Source organism: Fukomys damarensis, unplaced genomic scaffold (genome assembly GCF_012274545.1).
Source record: "Fukomys damarensis isolate Sample0158 unplaced genomic scaffold, DMR_v1.0_HiC HiC_scaffold_19, whole genome shotgun sequence".
Taxonomy (NCBI): Eukaryota; Metazoa; Chordata; class Mammalia; order Rodentia; family Bathyergidae; genus Fukomys; species Fukomys damarensis.
This window is the reverse complement of record NW_022900931.1, coordinates 608711-632835: the sequence shown is the minus strand read 5'-3', so window position 1 is coordinate 632835 and position 24125 is coordinate 608711. Positions and strand designations below refer to the sequence as shown.

General features: G+C 39.7%; 1 protein-coding gene and 1 pseudogene across 3 annotated transcripts in view; one reads left to right on the top strand and one right to left on the bottom strand.

The window, feature by feature from the left end:
* Mov10l1 (Mov10 like RISC complex RNA helicase 1) overlaps positions 1–24125 on the top strand; it is a 75945-nt gene that overhangs the window by 30804 nt on the left and 21016 nt on the right. For all 3 annotated transcript variants that reach the window (XR_782209.1, XR_782208.1, XM_010634279.1), the window contains exons 11-15: positions 9399–9576; positions 9882–9952; positions 13607–13698; positions 16280–16338; positions 16883–16980. Coding sequence is in view for 1 of the 3 variants with exons in the window: in XM_010634279.1 (XP_010632581.1) it covers positions 9399–9576; positions 9882–9952; positions 13607–13698; positions 16280–16338; positions 16883–16980 (498 nt within the window). In the remaining 2 variants the exon portion in view is untranslated. The remainder of the gene's footprint in view (positions 1–9398; positions 9577–9881; positions 9953–13606; positions 13699–16279; positions 16339–16882; positions 16981–24125) is intronic.
* Positions 3311–3866, bottom strand: LOC104869174 (annotated as a pseudogene).

The window sequence follows — 24125 nt, the reverse complement described above, 5'->3', positions numbered from 1 at the left end:
AATTTTTTTTTTTTTTTTTTTTTGGTGGATACTGGAGATCAAACTCCGAACCTTGTACTTGTGAGGCAGGTGCCAGAATCACTGAGCTAAATCCCCAGCCCTCCTAAACTTTTTGCTTAGATTTCTACACCTGTGTTTATGAGAGGCATTGTTTTTTTCAGTCCTCTCTTCTCCTGGTGTTTGTGCTGGGCATTGAGATCTGTATAATGCTGACTTTGGATATTGACTGCCTCAGGAGGTACAGCTCCTCTCCACAATCCTAGAAGAGTCTGTGGAATTGGAATCATTTCTTAGATTTCTGATGAAATCTTCCAGGGCAATCTGTGTGTCTGGAGCTTTCTTTGGGCAGATTTTAAATTAGTAGATAGTCTTAATTATAGCTGTGTAGCAGCTCAGTTTCCCTGTTACTCAGTAAGCTGTGGAAGTTTTTAACTTTAAAAGAACTTGTCCGTTTTAACTTATGTAATTTATTTGCATACTTTTGTTTCTAATACTTGTGTCTCATGAACCTGGCTAATGGAAGTTTATAAATTTTTATCAGCCTTTTCAAAGAACTAACTTTTGGCTTAATTGGTGATTTTTCATCTTGATCCTTTTCCTTCATTGATAATCACTTTAGTTTTTGGTATTTTTCTTCTGTGTGCTTTGTTTTCTTTGCTCTTTTTTCTGAGCAAGACAGAGAAAGACACACAGACAGACAGAGACAGACTGAAGATTGAATCCAGGGCCTTCACACTGAGGTGCATAGCAAGCTTTTTTTTTTTTTTTTAAATATTTGAGGTAAGGTATTGCTAAGTCACAAAGTTGCCCATACTGGACTTAAATTTGTGACTTGTGATCCTTTGTCTCAGCTGCCCAGAGTGCTGGAATTACAGGCACTCACCAACATGCCTGGCTCTGTTTTTTTTAAGGAGTAGATTGAAGTAATTTGCTTTGAGATCTTTTCTTTTCTCTAACATTAACTCTTTTGTGCTAGAAAATTTTCTCTGGGTACTAATTTTGCTGCATCCCACAAACTTCAGTTTATTGTATTTGTTTTCAGGTAGTTTGATTTCTGACCCATAGTTTTTAAATTTTATTTTGAGACATAGTCTCATTAAGTTGCCAAGGCTACCCTTGAACTTGGAATTCTCCTTAACCTCTTGGATAAGTAGGATTATAGGTGTAAACCACTGCTCCTGACTTCCCATAGTTATTTAAAAGTATGTTTTGGTTCCAAATATTTTGAGATTTTTCCATAAATCTTTATTCCTGATTTCTAATTTTAGTTCATTGTGGTCATAAAACATAATTTATATGATTTGAGTCCTTTGCATCTATTGGTATCTCATGGTCTAATCATTGTTTTGGGAAATATTCTTTTTACTGGGCCAGGGATGTAGCCCAGTGATGTTGCACCTGCCTGACAAGTGCAAGATCCTGAGTTGGGTCCTCGGTACCAAAAAAAAGTGTGTGTGTGTGTATTCTTTTTACACTGCTTTTATAAATGACAGTAAGGCAAAGTGTGTTGGTAGAGTTACTGAGGTCTTCCATACCCTTGCTACCTTTTCTGCTTGCTCTGTAAGTTTACCGAGGGGTGTTTGAGTCTTCTCTGACTGCACTTGTCTGCTCTCCCTGCAGTTCTGTCAGTCTTTGCTTCTTAATAGCGAAGCTCTGTAGTTACATACATGCATGTTCATGGCTGCAGCATGTTATTTTGATTAGGTAATCCCTTTACCAATTTGAAATGTATGGCAGTTTTATTCCTGGTAATATTTTTGTCTCTGAAATCTGCTTTGATGATATCACGGCTGCTGTAGCCTTCCTTTGGTTCAGGTTAACATGGTATGTCTTTACCATACTTTTAATCTACTTGTATCTTCAAGGTCAGTTTCTTATAGGGAACATTTGATGGCTCTTGCTTTTGGTCCACCGGACAAGCTGTGCCTTTGATTGTGGTATTTAGATGACTTGCATTTTGTGTGAGTGGTAGGATAGATATGGTGACCTTAAGTAGGCCATCGTGCTATTTGTTTTCTCTTTGTTCCATTTGTCTTTTGCTTTTGCTTTTTCTCTCTTTTCTTTGAGTCCATTTCATCTCCATTCTTATAACATGCATAGTTGCTGCAGCAGACTTGTACATAGTCTAATGGACTTCCCATGGCAATGGAGATATTCTGTCTAACTCTGACACGCAGGCCACCACCTGCATGGCACTAGAGAGTATTTGAAATGTGAGTAGTGTGACTGAGGATCTAACTTTCGTTTTGTTTTAATTTTCATTTATTTCAGTGTAAATAGGTATATATAGAAAGAACAGGTTTAGAGTATCCACTTCCACTCAGTACAGCCCACAGGAAGTACCAAACTGCAGCCCTGAAAAGCAGCCTGCTTCCTGCCCTCTTGGCCTGGCCTTTTTGCTAATATAGTTATGAATTTGATCTAAACATCTATTTTGAACTCTATAATGTATGTTTACCATTTTTACTTGCATACTTATCTCGCAGAGGTTTTCTAGAAGGTAAATAATTGGTGTTTACCCATAGTTACCATTACTGTGCTGTTCTCTACTTTGTGTGAGTTTAGATCTCTATCCAGGATCCTTGACCTGTAGGTGTAAAGGACTTTAACGTTCATATTATGCTTGCCTATGGATAATTAGTTCTTTCAGCCTTTGTCTGAAAAAGTCTTATTTCATTTTCATTTTTTCCTTCAATGGCATTCACAAAGTTTTATCACCTTAAAAAATTTGTAATACAACATGACAGTATAGTAACATTTAAAAAGCCAGTGTTTGGTGTTACCTTCTAGGATTTGCTATATATATTGCAAAATTTTATAATTTTAGAAAACCAAAAAGAAATCGTACATCAGGTAACGACCTGTCACATTCACTTAATAGTATTCTTTAGAACTGATTTTATATGTGTGTTAGGTATTGAGGGTTCCAGAGAATCATGTTGGATGTGGGTCTTGATCCTAAGGGACTAGCCTGATTCCTTAGTTGAAATGATGGTATATCCTTGTATCAAGCAGTTAAGCCATAAGAGGGAGCATATAATTATGTATCAGAATGAGGAGTAGAATGAAGTCCTATAGAAGCTTAAAAATTAGAATTCCTGGTGGAAGTGGAGAAGCCTGATCCAGAGGAGGGGTAACTTGGAGGTGAATTTGGATAGACAGAGTGAAGCTAGATAGGTGCCATGCTGGGGAAGTATTGTATGTGTGGGGATAAAACATCCTGTAGCAGTACAAAGTTTTATTGTTTTTGTTGGTTGGTTTGGGTTTTTGTTTTGTTTTTACTTTTATTTGCAGTTATTTTATGCCTAATTTATTCCCGTGCCATAAATTTTTGTTTCTTCAGTTTCTTCCAGGATATCTTTTTCTTTTGTGCAACTTCCTCCTCTGGTTTAGGAGCACTTTGCTCCTTTTCAGTAAGGATTATCTCAGTGTGGCAGGGGGAGCTCATGTATGGATTAATCCAGCCATGAGCTCTGTAAATATGGTGGTGCATTTTGGGTGCTTTGCTCATCTGGATATGTTCATGTTTAGTGACCAGACAGTGTACATCTAAACACATAAGCTCAGCATTATTCTCTGCATTTTTTGGCATGTGCAGCAAAAATTTAGCACTCTTTTTGGGTCATCGACCCTGTGTCTAGCCCCACCGTTTGGCCACACCTACCGACTCCACCACTGTAACGCTGGAATGGCATACATCACTGCTTTAATGTGACACCCTTCAGGTCCTTGGTGGCCTTTCGAATCTGCAGACCCCTGATGGCTTGGGCAGTTTCATGGGTGTTCTTAGAGTGAACACAAAAATTTGAGCCTCTTGATTTGCATGATTTTGTGGGATTTTCTGAGTCAAGAGAGTAGCGAACCATTTTCATAGATCACCTCTGGCTGCTTACAGGAAGAGCTAGTTCTTTTTGTTTGTTTATTTGTTTGTTTTTTGGCTTTTCTTTTCAGAGAAAGTGAAATTGTTAGAGTGGAACACTGAGATACTTAATGCCAAATATACAAATACGAACTTAAGCTATCATCTTCATTTTTAATAGGGTATTTTCGTCACGGCAAAAATTAACAGGAAAGTACAGAAATTTTCCACACTCCCTGCCCCTGCCCTCACTCCGGACATTCCCACCGGGATGGTACAATTTGTCAATGACCCTGCATTAACACGTCATAATCACTTGAAGCCCATACTTTATATTGAATCACTGTTGGTCTTGTACATTCTGTAGGTTTCAACAGAAGTATAAAGACATGTCTACCATTATAATATCATACAGAGCAGTTTCCTTGTCCTCAGTCCTCTGGGATACATTTTAATTCCTGTCTTCCCCTAATTTTGGCAGGTGCTGAGTGATCTAACTAGTTTTGCCTTTTCCAGAATGTCACAAGTGAAACCACACAGTATTTAGACTTTTTACATTGGCTTCATTTACTTTTTAATATACACTTAATATTCTTCCATGTTTTTTCATATCTGTCTTTTCCAAAACTCATTTCTTCTTAGTGCTGATAATACTCCATTTTCTGGGATATCCCATTTTGTCCATTCATCTACTACTGTAGGACATCTTGGTTGCTTCCAGTTTTGGCAGTTATGAGTAAAGCTGATATGTGCAGAGTTTTTATTTTTTATTATACAAATAACATACAAACAAAAGACATATAGTGTGCATTCAGTAGAATAAATATATTCTAAATGTTGTGCAGCCATCACCACCATCAGTCTCCAAAAATGTTCTAGGGACAGATGACTACATAGCATGCTATCCATGGTAAAAGTAACAAATACGTTATCCTTTCTGTATATATATAATTTCAGGGATGTTTTATTCCAACAAATGCAAGATTTGATAACCATTAAAATAAATGTATTTTTCTAGGCCAGGGATTCACCACCTGGATTTACAAGGGTAAGGTCCCAAGTTCAATCCCTGGTACCAAAATAAAGTCCTTTGTCATTGGAATTAAAATTACTTTTGAAGAAAAAAACAATCGAAAGGAAGAAATTAATATAAAAGAGTATGTCGGGCCGGGGCTTTGGTTCAGTGGTTCCGCTGCCTGCCTTGCAAATGCAAGGACCCAGATTTGATCCCCGGTACCAAAAAATAAAAAAGAATTTATAAAATGTAGGACAAACACAAAAACGGAAAATGGTGTAGGGGAGAAAAAAAATTGCCTTGTCGTCAGTAATAAGGCAATTCAGGGGGAAATTGGGAGATATTTTAGAAGTTTTATTGCTACCTAATAAATTACGAACAAGAGAAAATAATGGTAAAGAAAGATTCCAGAAGGAGAGTGAAGAAGTTATGAGTAACTGTATTCATGAAAGCCGAATGTCTTGGTTGGAATAAAAGAAACTCAAGAGGAAATGAACACTCAGCTAGCAAGGAAGAGAGAAGTTTTAATACCATTCTCATTTCTACAACGTAGTCTTTAAGTGGTTTTATATGCCCCAATATTTTTTCTGTTTTAAGTCTTCCTAGGTATACATTGTCAGCACAGAAAAATTATATTCACTAAAAATAACAGGCTAACAAGTATCTTTTGTTTTTCCTATCTTTGAAAAATAGATGTTTTTTTTTCCAAAATCATCTGAAGTAAATTTTTATGTAGTAATTGGAGTGATCTCTGTTGGACAGTTTATCATTATCACAGACTGAGAACTGATGGAACTTCTTGGTGGCCCAAATACAAGTGTCCTGAGTGATTCCTAGTCTTTTACAATCATTTATTTGCTGAATTGTGGGATTTTTATATCTTGTTTTTCAATTTCATATATATTTTTGTCTTGGATTAAAAAAAGAAAGGAAAGTCCTAGAGGATTTTCTGTTTCCTGCTATTTCAAGAAAACAAAATTTCAGGTCTGGGGATTTAGCTCAGTGGTTCTGCCACCTGCCTTGCAAGCACTAGGACCCGAGTTTGATCCCCTATACCCCCCCAAAAAATGGACAAGAAAACAAAATTTTAAAAGAACTATAGTTTGCCCATTGGAATAAAGTAACTTACAGTTATAGCTCTTCTAAAAAACAAAGCAAAACCTTTTCATCTTATGAAACCGAAACTCTTTCCCCATGAAACAACAACTAACTCCCTATTACTCTCCCTCACCCCTGGTGACCTCCATTAAACTTTCTGTAACTGTGAATTTAATGACTCTAGGAACTTCATGTAAGTGGAATTAATACAGTATTTGTCCCTTTGTGACTGATTCATTTCACTCAGCCTAAAATCATCAAGGTTTCTCCATCTTGTAGCATGTGTCAGGATTTCCTTCTTTGTAAGGCTAAAGAATATTCCATTTTATGGATGGGCCACGTTTTGGTTATTCATTCATTGGTATTTATGTGGGCTGCTTCCAGTTTTAGCTGTGCATGACACTGCTGGGAACATGGTTCTACCAGTAATCTCTTCCAGACTCTGCTTTCAATTTTTTAGGTATATTCCTAGAGGTGAAATTGCTGACTCAAATGATAATTCTGTTTAATTTTTTAGGAACTGTCATATTATTTTTCCACAGCAGCTACACACATTTTTTTTGTTTTGGTTTAGTTTTTTTGAGACAGGGTCTCACTACGTAGTTGAGACTGACCTGGAGCTCACTATGTAGCCCAGGCTGGTCTCAAACTCACAGCGATCCTCCTGCCTCAGCCTCCCAATTGCTGGGATTACAGGTGTGTGCCACCACGCCCAGCCATTCTCTCTTAACAGTGCACAGGGCTTTCAAAATCTCCGTGCTCTTAGTAACACTTCCTATTCTGTTTTTTGTTTTCTTTGTTGTTTTGTTAGTATTTGTGATAGTAGCCCTTCTAACAAGAATAAGCAGTACACCTCATTGTGGTTTTGATCTGCATTTCCTTAATGATTAGTGATGCTGAGCGCATGCCTGCTGTGTATCTTAGGAAAAATGTCTATACCTCTTTTTGTCAGTTTTTAAATTGGGTGTTGTTTTTGGTGGTGGTGGTGGTGGTGAGTTGTAGGACTTCTCTCTATATAGTCTAGGTTTTAATCCCTTATCAGATATATTATTTTCAAATATTTTCCTCCATTCTAGAGTACCTTTTGTTCTATTAAAAGTATTTAATGTGCAAAATTTTTTAAATTTTTGGTACTGGGGATCAAACTCCGGACCACTTGTGAGGCAGGCAGCAGAACCACTAAGTGAAATCCCTGGCTCCCAAATTGTTTAATTTTGAGGTTGTCTAGTTGTCCTATTTGTTGCCTGTGCCTTTGGTGTCATATGAGAAATCATGGGCAAATCTCGTGTTGTAAAGCTCTTCGTGGATTCTTCTAAAAGTTTTCTAGTTTCTAGTTTTAACCCTTCAGTTAGGTCTCAGATCTGTTTTTAGTTAATTTTTGTATTTGCTCAAGTAAGGGTCCAGCTTCATTCTTGTGCGTGTAGATATCCAATTTTCTGAGCACCATTTGTTGGAAAGACTGTTCTTCCCCCCCGCCAGTAAATGGTCTTGACACACTTGTCATAAGTCACCTGTCCATATATGTTTGGGTTTATTGCTGAGCGCTCTGTTCTGTTCCATTGGTCAATACCATGCTGTTTTTGCTTACTGTGGCTTGGTAGTTAAGTTTTGAAATTAAGCCCTCCAGCTTTGTTCATCTTTTGCAAGATTATTTTGGCTATTCGGCATCCCTTGAGATTCCATGTAAATTTTAGGGTGAGTTTTTCCGTTTTTGCAAAAAGCCATTGGAATTTTGATAGAAGCATTACTGAATGTGGAGATCACATTGGTTTGGATAGATATTTCAGTCACATTAAGTCTTCTACTTCATGAGTATGTGGTACATTTGCACTTTATGTTTTCACTTTCGCTAATGTTTTGTAATTTTTAGCACATTAGCCTTTCTTTCACTTCTTGGGTTACATTCTTGAGTATTTTAATCTTTTTGATGCCACTATAAATAGAATTAATTTGATACTTTTCAAATTGTTCATTGTTAGTATTTAGAAATGCAGCTAATTTTTGTTTCTTGACTCTGTGGCCTACCTCTCTGATAACAATTTATTGTAGAATCTTTAGTTTTCTACATGTAAAATCATGCCACAGGCAAAAAGAGAGAATTTTACTTTTCCCTTCTGATTTTTTTTTGTATGTTTTCTTTTTTATTCCTCTTTATTCTTTTTTATTGTTTATTGGTACATTTAAGGTAAAGAATACAGTTGCATTCATCATTGAGATCTTGTACCTTTACATGATGTATCTTGGTTCTTATTTTTCCCTTCTGATTTTTTTCTTTTACTTCAAAAATTATGTCAAGTTGGGAGGGGCATCCTTGTCTTGTTCTGGATATTCAAGGAAAGGTTTTCAGTCTTTTACCATGTGTGTGATGATGAACTTTATCATGTTGCGGTTTCCTCCTGTACTTGGGTTGATCAGTGTTTTGTCTAGCACTTTTTCTGTATCAGTTGAGATAATCGTGTGCTTTTTTCCTTTATTCTGTTGAAGTGATATATTACATTCTTTGATTTCATAGGTCAAACTACCCCTGCTTTCCAGGAGTACATTTTATGTGATCATGGTATATAATCCTTTTACTATGCTCTTGCATTTAATTTGATAACATTTTGCTGACAAATTTTGCATACTTTCATAAGAGATACTGATTTGTTAGGTTTACCTGTTTTGTTTTTAGGTGAGATCTTAGGCTCAAACACTCATCCTGCCTCAGCCTCCCAAATAGCTGGAACCCCTAGCTCTTTGTTTTCTTATAGTCTTCTCACCTGGCTTTGGTGTCAGTATCACGATGGCCTCTTACAATTAGTAAGTACTCGGTTCAGTTTTTGGAGAAGTTTGGGAAGTGTTTGTGTCAGTTCCTCTTAAGTGTGTAGTTCTATTTACCTGTGAAGCCACTGGGTCTAGGGAATTTTGTCAGAAGATTTTTTGATTACTGATTCAGTCGCTTTAGTAGTTAGGACTTTGTTCAGACTTTTTGTTTATGGCTTAGCCTTGGTAATTTTTGTGTTTTCAGGAACTTGCCCGTTCATGTAGATATTTTTAAGTTATTTCAGCAGGAAGATAAGACAGGTCTTTGTCCCTCCATCTTGGACAGCAGAAGCCCTATCTTTTCCTGTGGTTGGCTGTGTAAATCAAAATGCCCTTTCCAGAACAAACTCAGAAGACCTCACTGACAGCAGGAATATCAGAAGCAGCTGAGAGAAAAGGTGTGGTGGCAGCTGGTGGTATGGCCAGTAAAGAGAGGATCCTTCCTGCAGAGCCCTGTGATCCTTCATAGGCTGAAGGCAGAGTGTGCTGAACTCTGGCCTCTGACCCTGAGTCACCTCAGTAGAGAGGTAGATCTAGATGGAAGCAGACGGACTTACACCAGAGATGGGCTTCTCCCTGGTCATGGATTCATGAATATGCTGCTCTGCTCTAATTCTTTTTCAGCTTTTGAACATGTCAAACTATAAGGAGAAGTTCTCCACTCTGCTGTGGCTTGAGGAGATCCATGCAGAAATGGAGCTAAAGGACTACAGCATGAGTGGAGTCACCCTGAAGAGGAACGGGGATTTGCTGGTACTGGAGGTTCCTGGCTTGGCTGAGAGCAGACCGTCCCTGTACACAGGTGCGGCTGCACTGCCAAGTTTCCCTGGCACCCAGCAGGCAGACACATGTGGCAGAAGAGCACTTTGAGCTGGCCATACACACGCACGACCTCATTTAGGTCCTTCCGGGTGGTATTTCACTTAAAATTTGATCTGTGATCTGTCTATATTAAGCATGGGGGGTTTTTTTGGTCACCCATTATTTAAGCAGTGGATCCAAGTAATGTTCTATTTTATTCTACTTCCTTGGGGCTTTATTTCATAGTGTAACAGAAGAAATGGGTGATTTTGTGTAGGTTTGACACAATGATGTATTTTTAACTAGGTGACAAACTGATTTTAAAATCTCAAGAGTATAATGGACATGTCGTGGAGTACATCGGCTATGTGATGGAGGTAAGAGGACAGTTCCTAAAGAGGGAATTCAGGCTGACTCAGCCATGCTCTGGGAAGTTTGAAGATAGAGTGAATCTTTGAATAATAAAGGGAATTTAGTATCTATAATTTTTAAGCAGATAACTTGTAAGTTATGCATAAGTCATGCTGTTTGCATTTAGTTGACTGGCATCTGTTCACACTCTGGAAGAGATATCAAGGTAGAAGCCTTAGAAGGAAGGACACAGAGTGTGCAGCTCTCAGGCTGGGGCAGAGGTCTCGTTGGCTTGACTTGTCCTGGTGATCTGGATCAAGGTGTCTGGAGGGTCTGTAATTCTCAGGCTAGTTTTCACTCCTGACAGACTAAGCACAGCCCAGGGAATAATGCTGGTATCTACTTGAGAAGGGGATACTTAATCTGTGGGTCAGAGATCTTGCACATACATGTGAGGTAGGAAATTTAAAAGCAAAAGAGCCTTCATTCATGGAGAGATAAATGGTTGTGGGAACTAAGAGTGTGATAAGGGTTCAAAGATAGACAGCATCGTCAGACCTTTTCCACCATGTTTGTTCTTTCCTCCGCTGTAATACAGGCTTTGTGCTGTGGTTCTGTTGACAAATACGATATTTTCTTAGAAGGTAAAAATCTCAGTAAAGCTCAGTGCCATCCTGATAATTGAGCACAGTACTTGAGGTCTAAGTTGCAAGCTAGGCTTTGTCCTGGGTTTCCTCCAGCAACAGTGGTAGGAGACAGTAGAAAGTCTCCACCGTGGACAGGAGGAAGACTACTGCAAATGACAACTCTGTAGGAGATGGATGTCTCTGCTTCAGAGGAGGAATGGCCTCAAGGTAGCCATGACAGAGAATTTTGATTGCCAGAAAGGGTCTTGATGGTCACCTCGGAAGGCATGGACTTAAGCAGGGCATAGAAGCTGTTGTCTTTGTAGTTGTATCCAGGTCTCCTCATCAAGGTTTCCTCATCAGTCAGAAGCCTATGAAAACTGGCAGAAGTGAAGGAGCATTATTTTGAGTTCTGGATGACTCTCAGAACTGCCACGGAAGTGAGCCAGCCAGGCTTAAGAAAACAGTGGCCTGGGAGTTTGCAGAACAAACTCACTAAAGTGCAAGGCCTGGTCTCATCTGGAAGCATTTCCATGTGGATCAGACCAAAGGTACCACTGCTGGCATTGATGGCTCTTAAATAAAGGGCCCTCCATCCTTGCTCCCAGAGCAGTTTAGATTGTAATTAGTAAAAAAGAAAAAAAAAAAGATTGTAACTGGCAGCCTGGAGTGCCTGATTGCCGCACCATGTCAGGAACTCTAGCCCTGGCACAAGGGATGCTAGACACTCCTGTGCCCCTTTAACTGACTACATTGCCATCACATCATTTCCTTCGTTTAGATTAGAATTTCATCTGGGACTTGACTGGCAGCTAGAGTGATAAGGAACTGCTAAAGCACTATCACTCTCAAGTGTATTTTCCTGATGAGGCTTCCACTCTGTTAAGTGGAGGACACCTTTCCTGTCACAGCTTATGTCCTCACTCAAAAACGGGTTTGTATTTTGGGAGCCAGGAAAAGTGAACTTTTTGCATGAGACTGTTGGTATACATCCTTCTTTTTACACTTAAATTTGTAAAGGACTTGCTTCTGATTAATACACTGTCTTCTTGTCATGACCTTCCTGCATATCCCACATCTTAGAGACATTTCCCAGGCTTTCCACAGGGCTGAGTTGATAGCCTATGACCATGGGCTAAAAGCTGCCTGATGGTAGAGAGCACAATACTGAGAAAAGTAGGAAAGAGAAATTATGTACAAATGTAAGTAGGAAAGGACAAAGGCCACACAGCCTTATCATTCCAGTTGATGATGAGATCAGTGCTAGAATTTATGACTCCCCTGCCCTGCTGCCTTAGGCAGGACCTCCAAGCTCAGCAGCACTTTGGTTAATGGGGGGAAGGAGCTGTCCTGCACTCCTAAAGGACTGTCCCCTATGTGCCCATGCTAGTGATGGCCATGAGCACTTATTAGTTATTGGCAGTGTGGTGGGCAACGCTTTCTCCCCCATGTAGAACAGTAGTCACTTAGTCCATGTCAAGAGTATCTATTCACCTTGCCACCTATATAGCCCACCTTGCTGGTGACCAAGTGGCATGAGGAGCCCACAGATAACCAGGTGACCATCTAAGCTTCTAAATAGTAAGCCAGCTACTGTGTAAAGTGGGAAGCCTGAGTATCAAAGCCGCCAAAGAAATAGGACCAGAGATCCTGGCAGGATGCTCTGTCCAGCAACCCCCTTGATTCCTGAAGCACAGGCTTGGTGTGAGCTGTGAAGCCACCCTGTGACTGATTTAGAACCAACACAGCAAACAGCTAGCCTGGCATAATGCTGAAGCACTGGAGTGTCCTGTAAGATGCCCAGTGTGCCATAAAGTCTGCTTACTGTATTCTGTAGGTACCAGCCATGGCTTTACTTGGTTCTGTCATCACATGGTATGGACACCAGGCTGGTATAGAAGGCTCTTGGGAGGCCTTCTGGCTGGTGGAGAAGTCACATCTGGAACAAGTAATTGTCACACTAAAGGCAAGCAAGCAAGGACAGTCAGCCAGCAGGGACAGTCACCCTCAGCCCTGGAAAGGTGTGCCCTCCTATGGCTCCAGTCAGGGAGTAACACTGCCCACTGCCGGCCGTTCATGCTCAGAGTCCTCCTACCTGCCCAGGAGCACGTCCCAAGGAGAAAGCACCATCACATGTGCCGCCTCCTCATACTCCTCTCACTCTCTTTTCTCAGAACTCTAAGAAATTCTTCACGGCTGCCTTAGCAGCTTTGTCTTGTTTGCTTGCTTGCCTTCCATTTTCTTAACATTACATACAGCCTTTTGGATTTCTGTCAAGGGACACAGTAGTCTGTGATGTTGCTAGCACCCTCATCTGCTGAAGGCAGTCTATGTTGTCCTCACCCTGGGTGGTTTGTTCCCTCATGTTTCTAGTGATCTTTGATAACAGATTCATTTTCATTTCTTGTAATCTCTAGGAAACCCTGGGACCCCTGTTGAGCTAGCTTTCCTTGTAAGGGGCTTGTCACAATGGCTGCTGAGAAGAGGGCCCGGAAATGGGCCCATGCCAGTGTTTCACCATGTGCCTTAACCTGTGTCCCACAGTCTCAGAATTGAGTCATAGCTTCTTGAACCTTCACTGTGGTCATATCGGGCTCCTGTTGGCAGCTCTGTGTTTGCTTTCCCATTTTTCTTCCCATATTTTCTCAGAAATTCTCTCTCCTTTTTGTCCAGAGTAGAATATGAGGGATTGATTTTTGCACTCTAGTTTTTTCTAGTTCCTGGTACCAGGAAGGGGAAGTCTTACTGTGACCTTTCTGTGGAGGCTGTCAGTGGGGTGATCCTACTACTGCACTGCAGTCTCAGAGCCTTTGACCCATGAAAAGTTTGTGCAGTGCTGTTGCTGTGAGTGGAGATTCTGGCCGGTGCCTCTTGCATATGTAACTTAATGACTAAATGATTTAATCCTTTCAGTTAATTTTGTAAATATTTAAGGAATCAAATTTTGGCTCAGATTTGTAAATACATTTTTTATGGTGTGTTGCTGGATATACATATAAGATTACTCCAAGAAGTCAAGTTAAATATATGGAAGTTAAATTGCTTCTTTTTTAGATTCATGAAGAAGATGTGACTCTTAAACTTAATACAGAATTTGAACAAACATACAACTCCGAACCTATGGATGTGGAGTTTACATATAATAGGTAAGGCTTCCCTGAGTCCCCATCCTTGATGTGTCTGCCTGAGAATCTGCTGACATCTCTGTGGTGATGCATGAGACACCGTGTTGGTGCTCTCTGTGCCTTTAGTGTCCAACACACCACTTGTGCATGCCCACAAGCACGGCTTTGTCACCAAATAAGTTATGGACTATAAAGATGCATGCATTTGCGTGTTCTTTTTAGACCTTATGTGCACCAATCTTGGGCTGATGCCCATTGTCACCATCAGTCCACTGGCCTCCTTGATCTTATCCATCCATTCATTTATCAGGTGCTACAGCCTGTAATCAAGTTAATACAGCTGTTCTCTCTTCCTCTATTAAACACCCTATCATTGACTAGAATTTTATGTATATCTTTCCCTCACTTTTCTTTCTTTTCTTTTTTTTTCTTTTTTGCTGTCTTATTTACTTTTCTCATTGTTGAGACAAAATACCCAAAGTTTAAGGGAGGAAAGGTTTATTTAGCTTACAGTTTGTAGAGGTTTCAGTCCATAATCAGCTGGCTTCAATGCAGGGTGACACATGGCAGAGGGACAACAGTTCATAGTGGTGTAAAATAGAAAAAGCAACAAGGGACTTTAACAGCTTTCTGCCCCTGTTATCTAGACTACTTAGGGCTGGGTAGCACTCACACCCTTAATCCTAGTGCCCTTGAACCTACCATTGCACCATGAATCAGTCACACACTCAACTTTAGCCACCTCTGAAAAAGCCTCACCTATGAACTGCATGAATCTGTGAGACATCTAGGCACAAGCCCTAACACTTGCTCTAAGTTCCCCATGTGCCTTCAAACTTGGAATCCTCTTGTATCAGCCTCCCTCATAGCTGAGATTACAGGTGTGTGTGTGTGTGTGTGTGTGTGTTTGTGTGTGTGTTTTGCAGGGTGTACTGAGGTTTTAACCTAGGAACGTTACAGTGAGCTACATTTCCAAGCGTTTTTTTAATGTGGTCTCATTACCTCTTTAGCATTTTCTGAGCTAATTGTTTTTCTTCAACCATTGATAGGAAATATTTCAACTTTATATCAAAACTTCCTTGTATAACAAGAATGAAAACGGAATTTTTTGGTGAATTCCTCAATGTGTTTCTGGGACTTATTAACTAATATTTACATTCATGTTTTTTATTGCTTTTTTGAGGTAAGATACTGGTATGCTGGTTGATACAGTTTTCTTGTTTGCTTGGTATTATTCTTTTCAAGTTTTGTCATAGTAGCTTTGAAAAGGTTTTTAAAGGTTTTTCCTTTCTCTCTTACTTGGAGGTGTTGGAGAGTTTAAGAGGGTGGAATAGTAGGACAGGTGGAGGCCACCTTCCTCAGCTTTTCCTCTTTAGTTGATCTGCTGTGCTTTGTTTTTTTAGAGTCAGTTTTGCTAAGTCCTAGGATGGCCCATAGCCTGCTATATAATTCCTCTCTAAATGAAGTTTATTCTATCTCAGACATCTAACTACCTTGGAAAGCTATACAAAGGGCAGGTGGAGGTGCCCACACCTGCAGTATCTGGAGCCCCTTGGGATGCTCCCAGACAGTTTGTGTATATACCCCAAATTCCTACACCATGAAAGTGGGCCTGAGCGTGACCTCAAGCATCCACCCTACACCTTATGATACAGTGGGGAGCACTAAGGTGGCTTTTCAGGCTCCCACATCCAAGTTTTCCAGAAAACTGTGTTTAGCGCAGGTTCTGAGAAGGTGTGAATTGGCTCTTGTGTCTTTTCTTGGTAGTCGAGATTTTCTTTATGGAACAAATTTCTTCATTTGTGCTTTGGCACTTTACCCTGCTTCACTGGAGATGAAACATGTTGTTAGTCTCTTTGTTATTTTCTGTGAATTTCAAGGGGGCATCCCTCAGAGTTTTTCCTGCTTATGCACTTTGTACAGTAGAACATAAATACTCCCAGGTGGGAAAAAAAGAATCCCTGATGTTCTACCATCTAAACTCTCTGTTTAACATTCCTCATTTTCTAATGTTTTGCCTAGACACATGTAGGAAAGCAACCCGAATCCTTCACATTCGCAGTGGTGCTTTTGAGACTTTGTAAGACCTGATCTCTAATCTGCTCTGTATTTATAAGTACCTTGTAAAGGTTACATTAGCATGATGACTTAAAGATTATTATTTTAGTCTCAAGATTATCATCTTAGTCTGCTGCTCCACCTTCTTAATGTTGCTATAACCAAATACCACAGATTGGGTAATATATTTTTAAAAATTTGTTTTTACCAGATCTAGAGGCTGAAGGATCCATCCAATAAGGTATGTGATGAGGCCCTTCTTGCTGCATCATAGCATGGCAGAGGGCATCATGAAGTGAAAGAGCACTCCAAAGGCCCAGAGGGCAGGAGCAGGAGAAAGTAGGGAAATGAATTTCAACTCACTTTCATAGCAGTGCCACTCCCTCCAGGACTAAGCTGCCTGTGCGAGAATGGTACTGCCCTCATGACCTAACACCTCCCCACACTGTCACACCACAGCAGTTACAAAAGTCAGATTGCCGTGAGCTTCACTAGCCTCAATAGTTCTAAATTTAAGAATTATTTTGTGTTTTCTTTCTGGCAGGACCACAAGCAGACGGTGTCATTTTGCACTTGAACAAGCCATCCACTTAGGTGTAAAAGGTAGTATTGTTACACTGCCATTGTAACATAATGTTCTCAGAGTATTTTTATAGCCTTCCTGTGAAATATTGTGTAAGACTCAGTCTCTTTAATCAAGTAGAAGTATGTGATATTCATGTTGTTACTTTTGGGAAGTTTTGTTATTTTGCTATTTTGCTATAAAAATAATGTGCCCCTAAATAATTGAAAATTAGCTCGTTGTGCTTTGCATCTCACTCCTGTAATATAATTCATTTTGTACTTGCAAAGAGACAACTAAATAACTTTATTGTATTTATTGTAAATAACATATAGTTCTAGCATAGTGCTAAGTTTAGAGATAGCATAAAAGGAGATCCACCAGAGAATGGAGTAGAGTGCTGGGAATGTATCTCAGTGGTACAGTTTCTGCCTGGCAAGTGCAAGTTCCTGAATTTGATTCCTGGTACAAAAAAAAAAAAATAAAAATGGAACTACTTTGGGATCAGCCATAAACATTTGTGTCCATTCATGTTTTCTAAGCATTTTTAGTATTTTTACTTTCTTACTTTTTCTCATTTTAAAGTACTGTTTCCAGAAGAAGTAATTTTACAGTCTCCTCAGGTGACAGGAAATTGGAGCCATGCACAACATGCCAAAAGTGACAAACAATCCATCACCAAGGTAATGCTTTTATGACTTCCATATATTTAAGTAGGTAATGTCATAGTAGTTGTTCAATCCCCCAACACCGGGGATTGAACCCAGGGCCTTTGCATGAGCTACATCCCCAGCCCTTTTTCATTTTTATTTTGAACTAAAGTATATCTGAGTTGCCCAGCCTGGGATTGAACTTGGGATTCTTCTACCTCAGCCTCATAGTGTGCTGGAATTAGAGGTGTGTGCCACTGCATGTAGCTTAAGTGGATACATAAATTCACTTCCAGGTATATCAGCTCAGTCTTGACTGTATTAGAGCCATGTAGTTCACCTATCCAAAATCACAGTTAAAATTAAAATATCTATAAAATATGTTTCTAGTCTGGGGATTTAGCTCAGTGATGTCATGCCTGCCTCTAAAGCACAAGGTCCTGAGTTCAATCCCTGGTACAGTGAAAAAAAAAAAAAATATATATATATATATAGTATAAGCTTATACAATTGCATATAGGTCTAAGATGCTGCAATACATTGTGTGGGGAAAAACAAGGTACAAGTATTTGTATGACCTTATTGTTTTATTTTAAAATTGTTTTTATTTTTTGGTCTTTTTTTTTTTTTGGTACCAGTGATCAAACTTGGGACCTTGCACTTGTGAGGCAGATGGCCAAACCAGTTGTATGCTTTTTTATACATTCAGACAGGTGCATTTCTGTAATTGTATGTGCATAGAAAATGCCTGGATATGTTACCAATTAGCTGAGGATTCTTTTGTTCAAATCAGATAGAAATTGCAAAAAGGCAGAGTACATCTTCTTCGGTTTTAGCAGCTCTGAGCTTTAAGTGCCAGAAGCTCTCTGCAACTCAGCAGCCAGACCTAATAGCTCTTAGTAGCTCTTCTGCAGCTCCCAGCCCTCTCAGCTAATCTCTGAACCCCTCAGTAGCACTCTGCTGCTAGGCCTCTATCCTCAGGGCTCGCATCCATTGGTGTTACCAGCTCTTGGTGCAATCTGCTCAGCCTTCTCGCAGAGTAAAACCGTCTGAGTGAGGCTTTATTGGGGTAGGTTGGATCACAAGAAGACACTGCACTAAATGGAAGTCCCAGGCTGGCCCACTTCTGTAGACAAAAGGTGCAAAACCACCCATGTGTATAACTTCCTGCCTAATAACCTCAGACTTTCTGTACTGTCATGGCTGTGCAGGAATACTGAGCTTACCTGACCTGTTGTGTGGGGGCAGCTGCTCCTCCCAGATAGCTAAATGAGAACATCTGAAGTATGCAAAGTGAGAGAAAGGACCGGAATGGTATATGTGCATGGTGAAAAATAGTTTTACAATTCTTTTTAAAGATAATTGATGTTTTGAAGCTGAAAAAATAATGTAGAATTTATAACATTTGTAGATCTAAATATACATTGGCAATACCACAAAGGATGGGAAGAAAAAAAAGCAGTATCATGCAGTTCTGAGAGGTTGAGTGGAGTGGTATAATACCACTTGAAGTAGACTGTAATCAGTTAAGGATGTATACTATAAACTTGAGGACAACCACTAAAAAAACACAGACCAACAAAGGAGTTCAAAAAGAATCAGAAATATTTAATTGAAAAGTAGGGACCCAAGGCTGGGAATTTAGCAAGTGCAAGGTCCTGCATGCAATCCCTGACACTGAAAAAAAAAAGGGGGGAACCTATATTCAAGCATCTGTAACCTTATGATGTTCTGTCCACTCATATAATCACTGAGAAAGGAGTAGTGAAATCTGTCCCTGTGATTTTGTACCTTGAACAAACAAAACACGGAAAGTAGATAACAAGGTGATAGATTTAAATCTAACCACCTCTGTAATCACATTAAATGTAAGTGGTCTAAACACTAAAATTAAAAGGTAGACATTGTCAGCTTGGATGAAAAAGAAAAAAGCCTCACTACAGTCTTCCTGCAGTATCCGTGGGAGATTGGTTTCAGGGTATAATCCCGCCCCAAGCACACCAAAATCCACAGATGCTCAGGTCCCTTATATAAAATACATAGTATTTATGTCTAACCTACACACCTTTCTGTGTCCTTTAAATCATCTTTTGATGACTTACAATACCTGATACAATGTAAATGCCAGGTAAATACACATTGTACTGTGTTGTACAGTGAATGATGACAAAAAAAATTGTGCATCTTAAATACAAACAAAATTTTTTCAAAAATTATCAGTCCACGGTTGTTGAATCTACAGATGTGGAACATGTATATACAGAGCTGTGTATGTTGCCTGTAAGAAACATTTTAAATGTAAAGACACAAATAGCCAGATATGGTGGCCCACACCTATAATCACAGCAGTCTAGGAGACTGAGACAGGAGGATCACAAGTTTGATCCTGGCCTGGGGAACTTGGTGATCTGGTAAGACCCTGACTCACAGTTTAAAAAAAAAAAAAAATTTAAGGGCTGAGGGTGTAGTTCAGTGGTAGAGCACTGCTAGGTTCCATCCTAAATACCACCACACACCAAAAAGATACAAGTTAAAAGTAAAATGACATGAAAAGATATATTTTTAAAAAGAGATAATAATCTGCATAGCCAAATATCTAGTGGGAACTCTGCCAAGATGTTTATAGTATTTGTTTGGGTTGAGTGGGCGGGTAGGGGGTGGGATTTTTATTCTTTATATTTTCTTAAAATTTTATTTTATAATAAATTGATAGGAATTTTTTAATCAGAAAAGAAAGGAGATAATAATCAAAAGAATGGGGCCGGGGATTTAGCTCAGTGGCACTGCGCCTGCCTCACAAGTGCAAGGTCCTGAGTTTGATCCCTGCTACCAAAAAAAAAAAAAAAATTAAAATAAAGAATGATGTAATGTCTCTGTTCGTATCAGAGAAAATAGATATCAGAGCAAAGATTTTCAGTATAAAGGAGATGCTATTGCAAGAAAGAAGATAATTTTTGAAGAATACGTTACTGTGATGGGCAATCTTGATTGTCAACTTGATTGACATGAAATATACGTAGATTAGTAAATTACACTTCTGGGTGACCTTGGGGACTATATTTGGTCCCTATCCCCTTCCTCTTGGGCTCTGTTATGGTTTGTGCCTAGATGTCCCCCAAAAGCCTCATCTGGTCATAGGTGGGGCTTTTTCAAAGGTGACAGAATCTAGAGCATGTGCTGGGATTAAGTGTGTGTGGTTACTAAATCAGTCCACTGACTGATTTGGCACCACCCTAATTCCAGTATCCTGGATACAATATAAGGGACAGAAAGGGGCTTATCTTCCCTTGCTTGCTTGCTTTTTCTGTCTTCTGCTTGCATGAACTTCTCCTCTGCGATGCCCCTCTGCCAGGCCACCCTGCCTTTTCTGTATAAGATTGCAAATGAGGAAAAAGAAACCTGTGCTAGTTTTGCTGTCACACCTCAGAATGCAAAAGTTACAGCGATGGTGTGTGATAAGTGTTTAGTTAAGTTGGAAAAGGCATTAAATTTGTATATGTATATATAGGATAAAACAGCAAGGTTTGATATACTGCCCATGGTCTCAGGGACCCACTTGGGAGACTTAGAATGTATCTTATACAGATACGGGGAAACCATAATAAGTTATCTTCCCCTCGTCTAGATACACATGCACTTACCTCTGTTGGTTCTGTTTCTCTGGAGAGTACTGACTTACAATTATGAACAACTTTGTATTAATAAATTCAACAGCCTAAAAGTGGACATGTTCAAAGACATAAATTGTCAAAGCTATTCAGCAGAAAAACTGGGCACTCCTAGATCTATTTAAGAAATTGAAACTATAGTTAGAAATATTCCCCACCTTCTTCCACCAAAACCCTGCCCCTGGTGTCTTTGCTGGTGAATCCTGTCAAACATTTCAGGAAGCATTAACACCATTTCTGCACAGACTCTAACTTGAAGAAGATATATTCCAAAGTTATTTTATGAGGCTGCTGTTACATTGATACCAGAACAACATCCAAAAGCTAGAATAAGAAAGCTACACACCACTATCATTCGTGAGCATAGATGTAAAAATCCTGAAACAAAATTTCTGTAAATTGAATGTGTGTGAGACAAAGAAGGGTTCATCCTAGGAATGAAAGGCTTAATTGACATCCCAGAGATGAGTCCATGTAGTTTGTCACATTGACAAACTAAAAAGAAAAAGGCGCATAATCATCTCAGTAAACATGGGAAAGGCTCCTAACAAAACCCAACATCCATTCTTGATCAAAACTGACTACAAACTAGAAATAGAAGGGAATATCCTTCCCCTACAAGAAATCTAACTACTGCTGAGTGCTCTTCCCTTTAAAGTAAGGGTCAAGACAAGTGTAAACAGAGCAGAAGGCAAGAAAAAGAAAAGGTATTTAACTCACATAAGAAGTCTGATGGTGGGCCTGGGATTTAGCTCAGTGGTTCCACTGTCTGCCTCATAAGCACAAAGACCTGAATTCAATCCCCGGTACCAAAAAAAAAAAAGTCTGATGGAATCTACAGTGAATCTATTAGAACTAAGTGACTTTGAAAGATAACAGATAACAAAATCAACATAAAAACAAACACTAAGGCCAGGGATGTAGCTCAGTAGCACAGTACCTGCCTGACAAGTATGAGGCCCTGAGTTCAATTCCCAGTACAAAAAAAAAAAAACCCACTATATAGCAATAAACAGTAATTTTTGGGCCAGGGATTTAGCCTAGTGGTTCTGCTGCCTGCCTCACAAGGGCAAGGTCCCAATCCCTGGAACAAAAACAAAAAAAAAAAAACACACATTTTAAAAAATACCACTTTGGGCCAGGCGTGGTGGTGCATGCCTGTAATCCCAGCACTCAGGAGGCTGAGGTAGGAGAATTGTTGTGAGTTCGAGACCAGCCTGGGCTACATAGTGAGTTCCAGGTTAGTCTCAACTACATAGTCAGACCCTGTCTCAAAAACAAAACAAATACCACTTTGAGGGAAGATGGAGATAAAGTCTCACTATACAGCTCAGGCTGGCCTTGAACTCACTATGTGGCCTAGGCTGGCCTTGAATTGTAGCAACCTTTCAACCTCAGCCTCCCGAGTGCTGAGATTACAGGCATGCACCACCATACTTGGCTAAAAATACCTTTTAAAATGGCACCTAGCTGGATATGGAGGTACATCCCTATAATGCTACCACTATGTACCTTTTGGAATGGCAAAAATTTAAAAGTCTGTCGATACCAAGGCTAGGTGAGCAACTGAAACTCATCATACACTGCTGTTGGGAATGGAAAATGGTATAATCACTGGAAAAACAGGGTCTTAAAAAAACTACACATGAGCCAGGCGTGGTGACTCAGGCCTGTAATCCCAGCACTCGGGAGGCTGAGGCAGTAGGATCGCTGTGAGTTCGAGACCAGCCTGGGCTACATCGTGAGTTCCAGGTCAGTCTCAACTACATAGTGAGACCCTGTCTCAAAAAAACAAAAAAAAACAAACAAACAAAACAAAACAAAAAAAACTAAACATGCTTTAGCATATATAACCCAGCCATTTGTCACCCAAGTTCATGCCTTGGAGAAATGAAAACATAGCCATACAGACTCTGTCAGTAACTCCCCAAACTTGAAAACAGTGCAGTGCCCATCACAGATAAATGAATAAATTGTGGTGTGTTCTTAGAGTGGAACTCTATTCAACCATACCAAGAACTATCACAGCAACATAGATGGATCTCAGAACAGTACTGTGTGATCAAAGTCAGACCAAAAGAGAATGCATACCACCTGACACTATTTGTGTGAAGTGTAGGACATGTAAACCAAGCCTGCAGTAGAGGAATGGAGCCCACCCCAGAACTGGGGAAGCCCTGAGATACGATCTGCTTGCCACCTTGAACAGGCTGATCGTTTCACATGATTGTTTTGCAAAATTTACAAACTCGTGTCTTATTGCATGTCAGATATACTCTGTAACACTCACCGGACGGTAATGGGAGGTCATGTTGGTGTAGCCTTCTGAACTAAAATTCAGCAACATGTAAAGTTTTTAATGGGAGGGGGCTTTGAGACAGGGTCTCACTATGTAGGTCAGGCTTGCCTCAAACTCATGATCCTTCTGCTTCAGCCTCCCAGTGCTGGGATTACAGGTGTACGCCATTACACCCAGCTCTCAAAGGGGAGCTTTTGGTACAGCAGTTTTACAGATTATAGAACTTACCTTGTGAAGGTAATAAAGTGATTACACAAAGGTATGTGTTGCAAAGCTGCAAATTACAGAGTTTTTTGTAGTAGAGAAAAGCAAAAAACAACTCCAGGGCAAACTTCATCAATGTATAAATGCACCCATAAAACCAGTTCTTGTGTGGGACCTAGATTGCAGTTGGGAGAGCAAGAGAGGAGTGCTGGCACCTTCCAGAAAGTATGCAAGATGCTGACTAGCAGAGTTCTCTTTGCCACTCAGGAGAGGCCTCCCACGGCCATCCAGGAGCATCAGCCTTCTGTGCAGGCCTCTCACACATGCCAGCCTTGGAAGGGGAACGATGGATTTAGTTCAAATCTAATTCTTTAAGGGCCAGTAGACCTCATGGCATTCTTTTCTTGCTCAGGGGCCTCTAATAATATTGAAAATTGAAGGAAATATATATATATATATATATGTAAATAAATATAATGCTTTTGTTTTGGTTTCTTCAACAGAATTTGTATTTCCTTATGAAAGAGTTCAAACATTAAGCATAAACTTTTTGGCAGCTTTTTATCAGATATCCTGTGTTTTTATTATGCTTCAAATGATACATCCTGTCACCCACCCAAAGAGCTGCTAAATGCAATAGCAGAATATTGGTAGGTGTTTATGTTTGTTCTTCAAACTAAACAAGTGTACACGAAGCTATTTTTTAAATACCACATTCTGTGTGACCTTTTATTTTTTTTTATTGAGTTTATTGGTACAATCTAGGTATACAATACAATTACATTCATCATTGGGATTCTGTACCTTTTGATTCTCATTTTTCCCCTTGTCCCTGCCCTCCCTTCACCCCCTCCTCCCCTCCCCATTTACAAACACTTTATTTCCATTTTTTCAGTTTCTCATATTTTTTTCCTCTCCCTTATTCCCTTTCCCCCACCCTTCCCACTTTCCCTACACCTTTAGCCCTTTACTTCCTATTTCACATTATTAATTATCTCATTAGGATC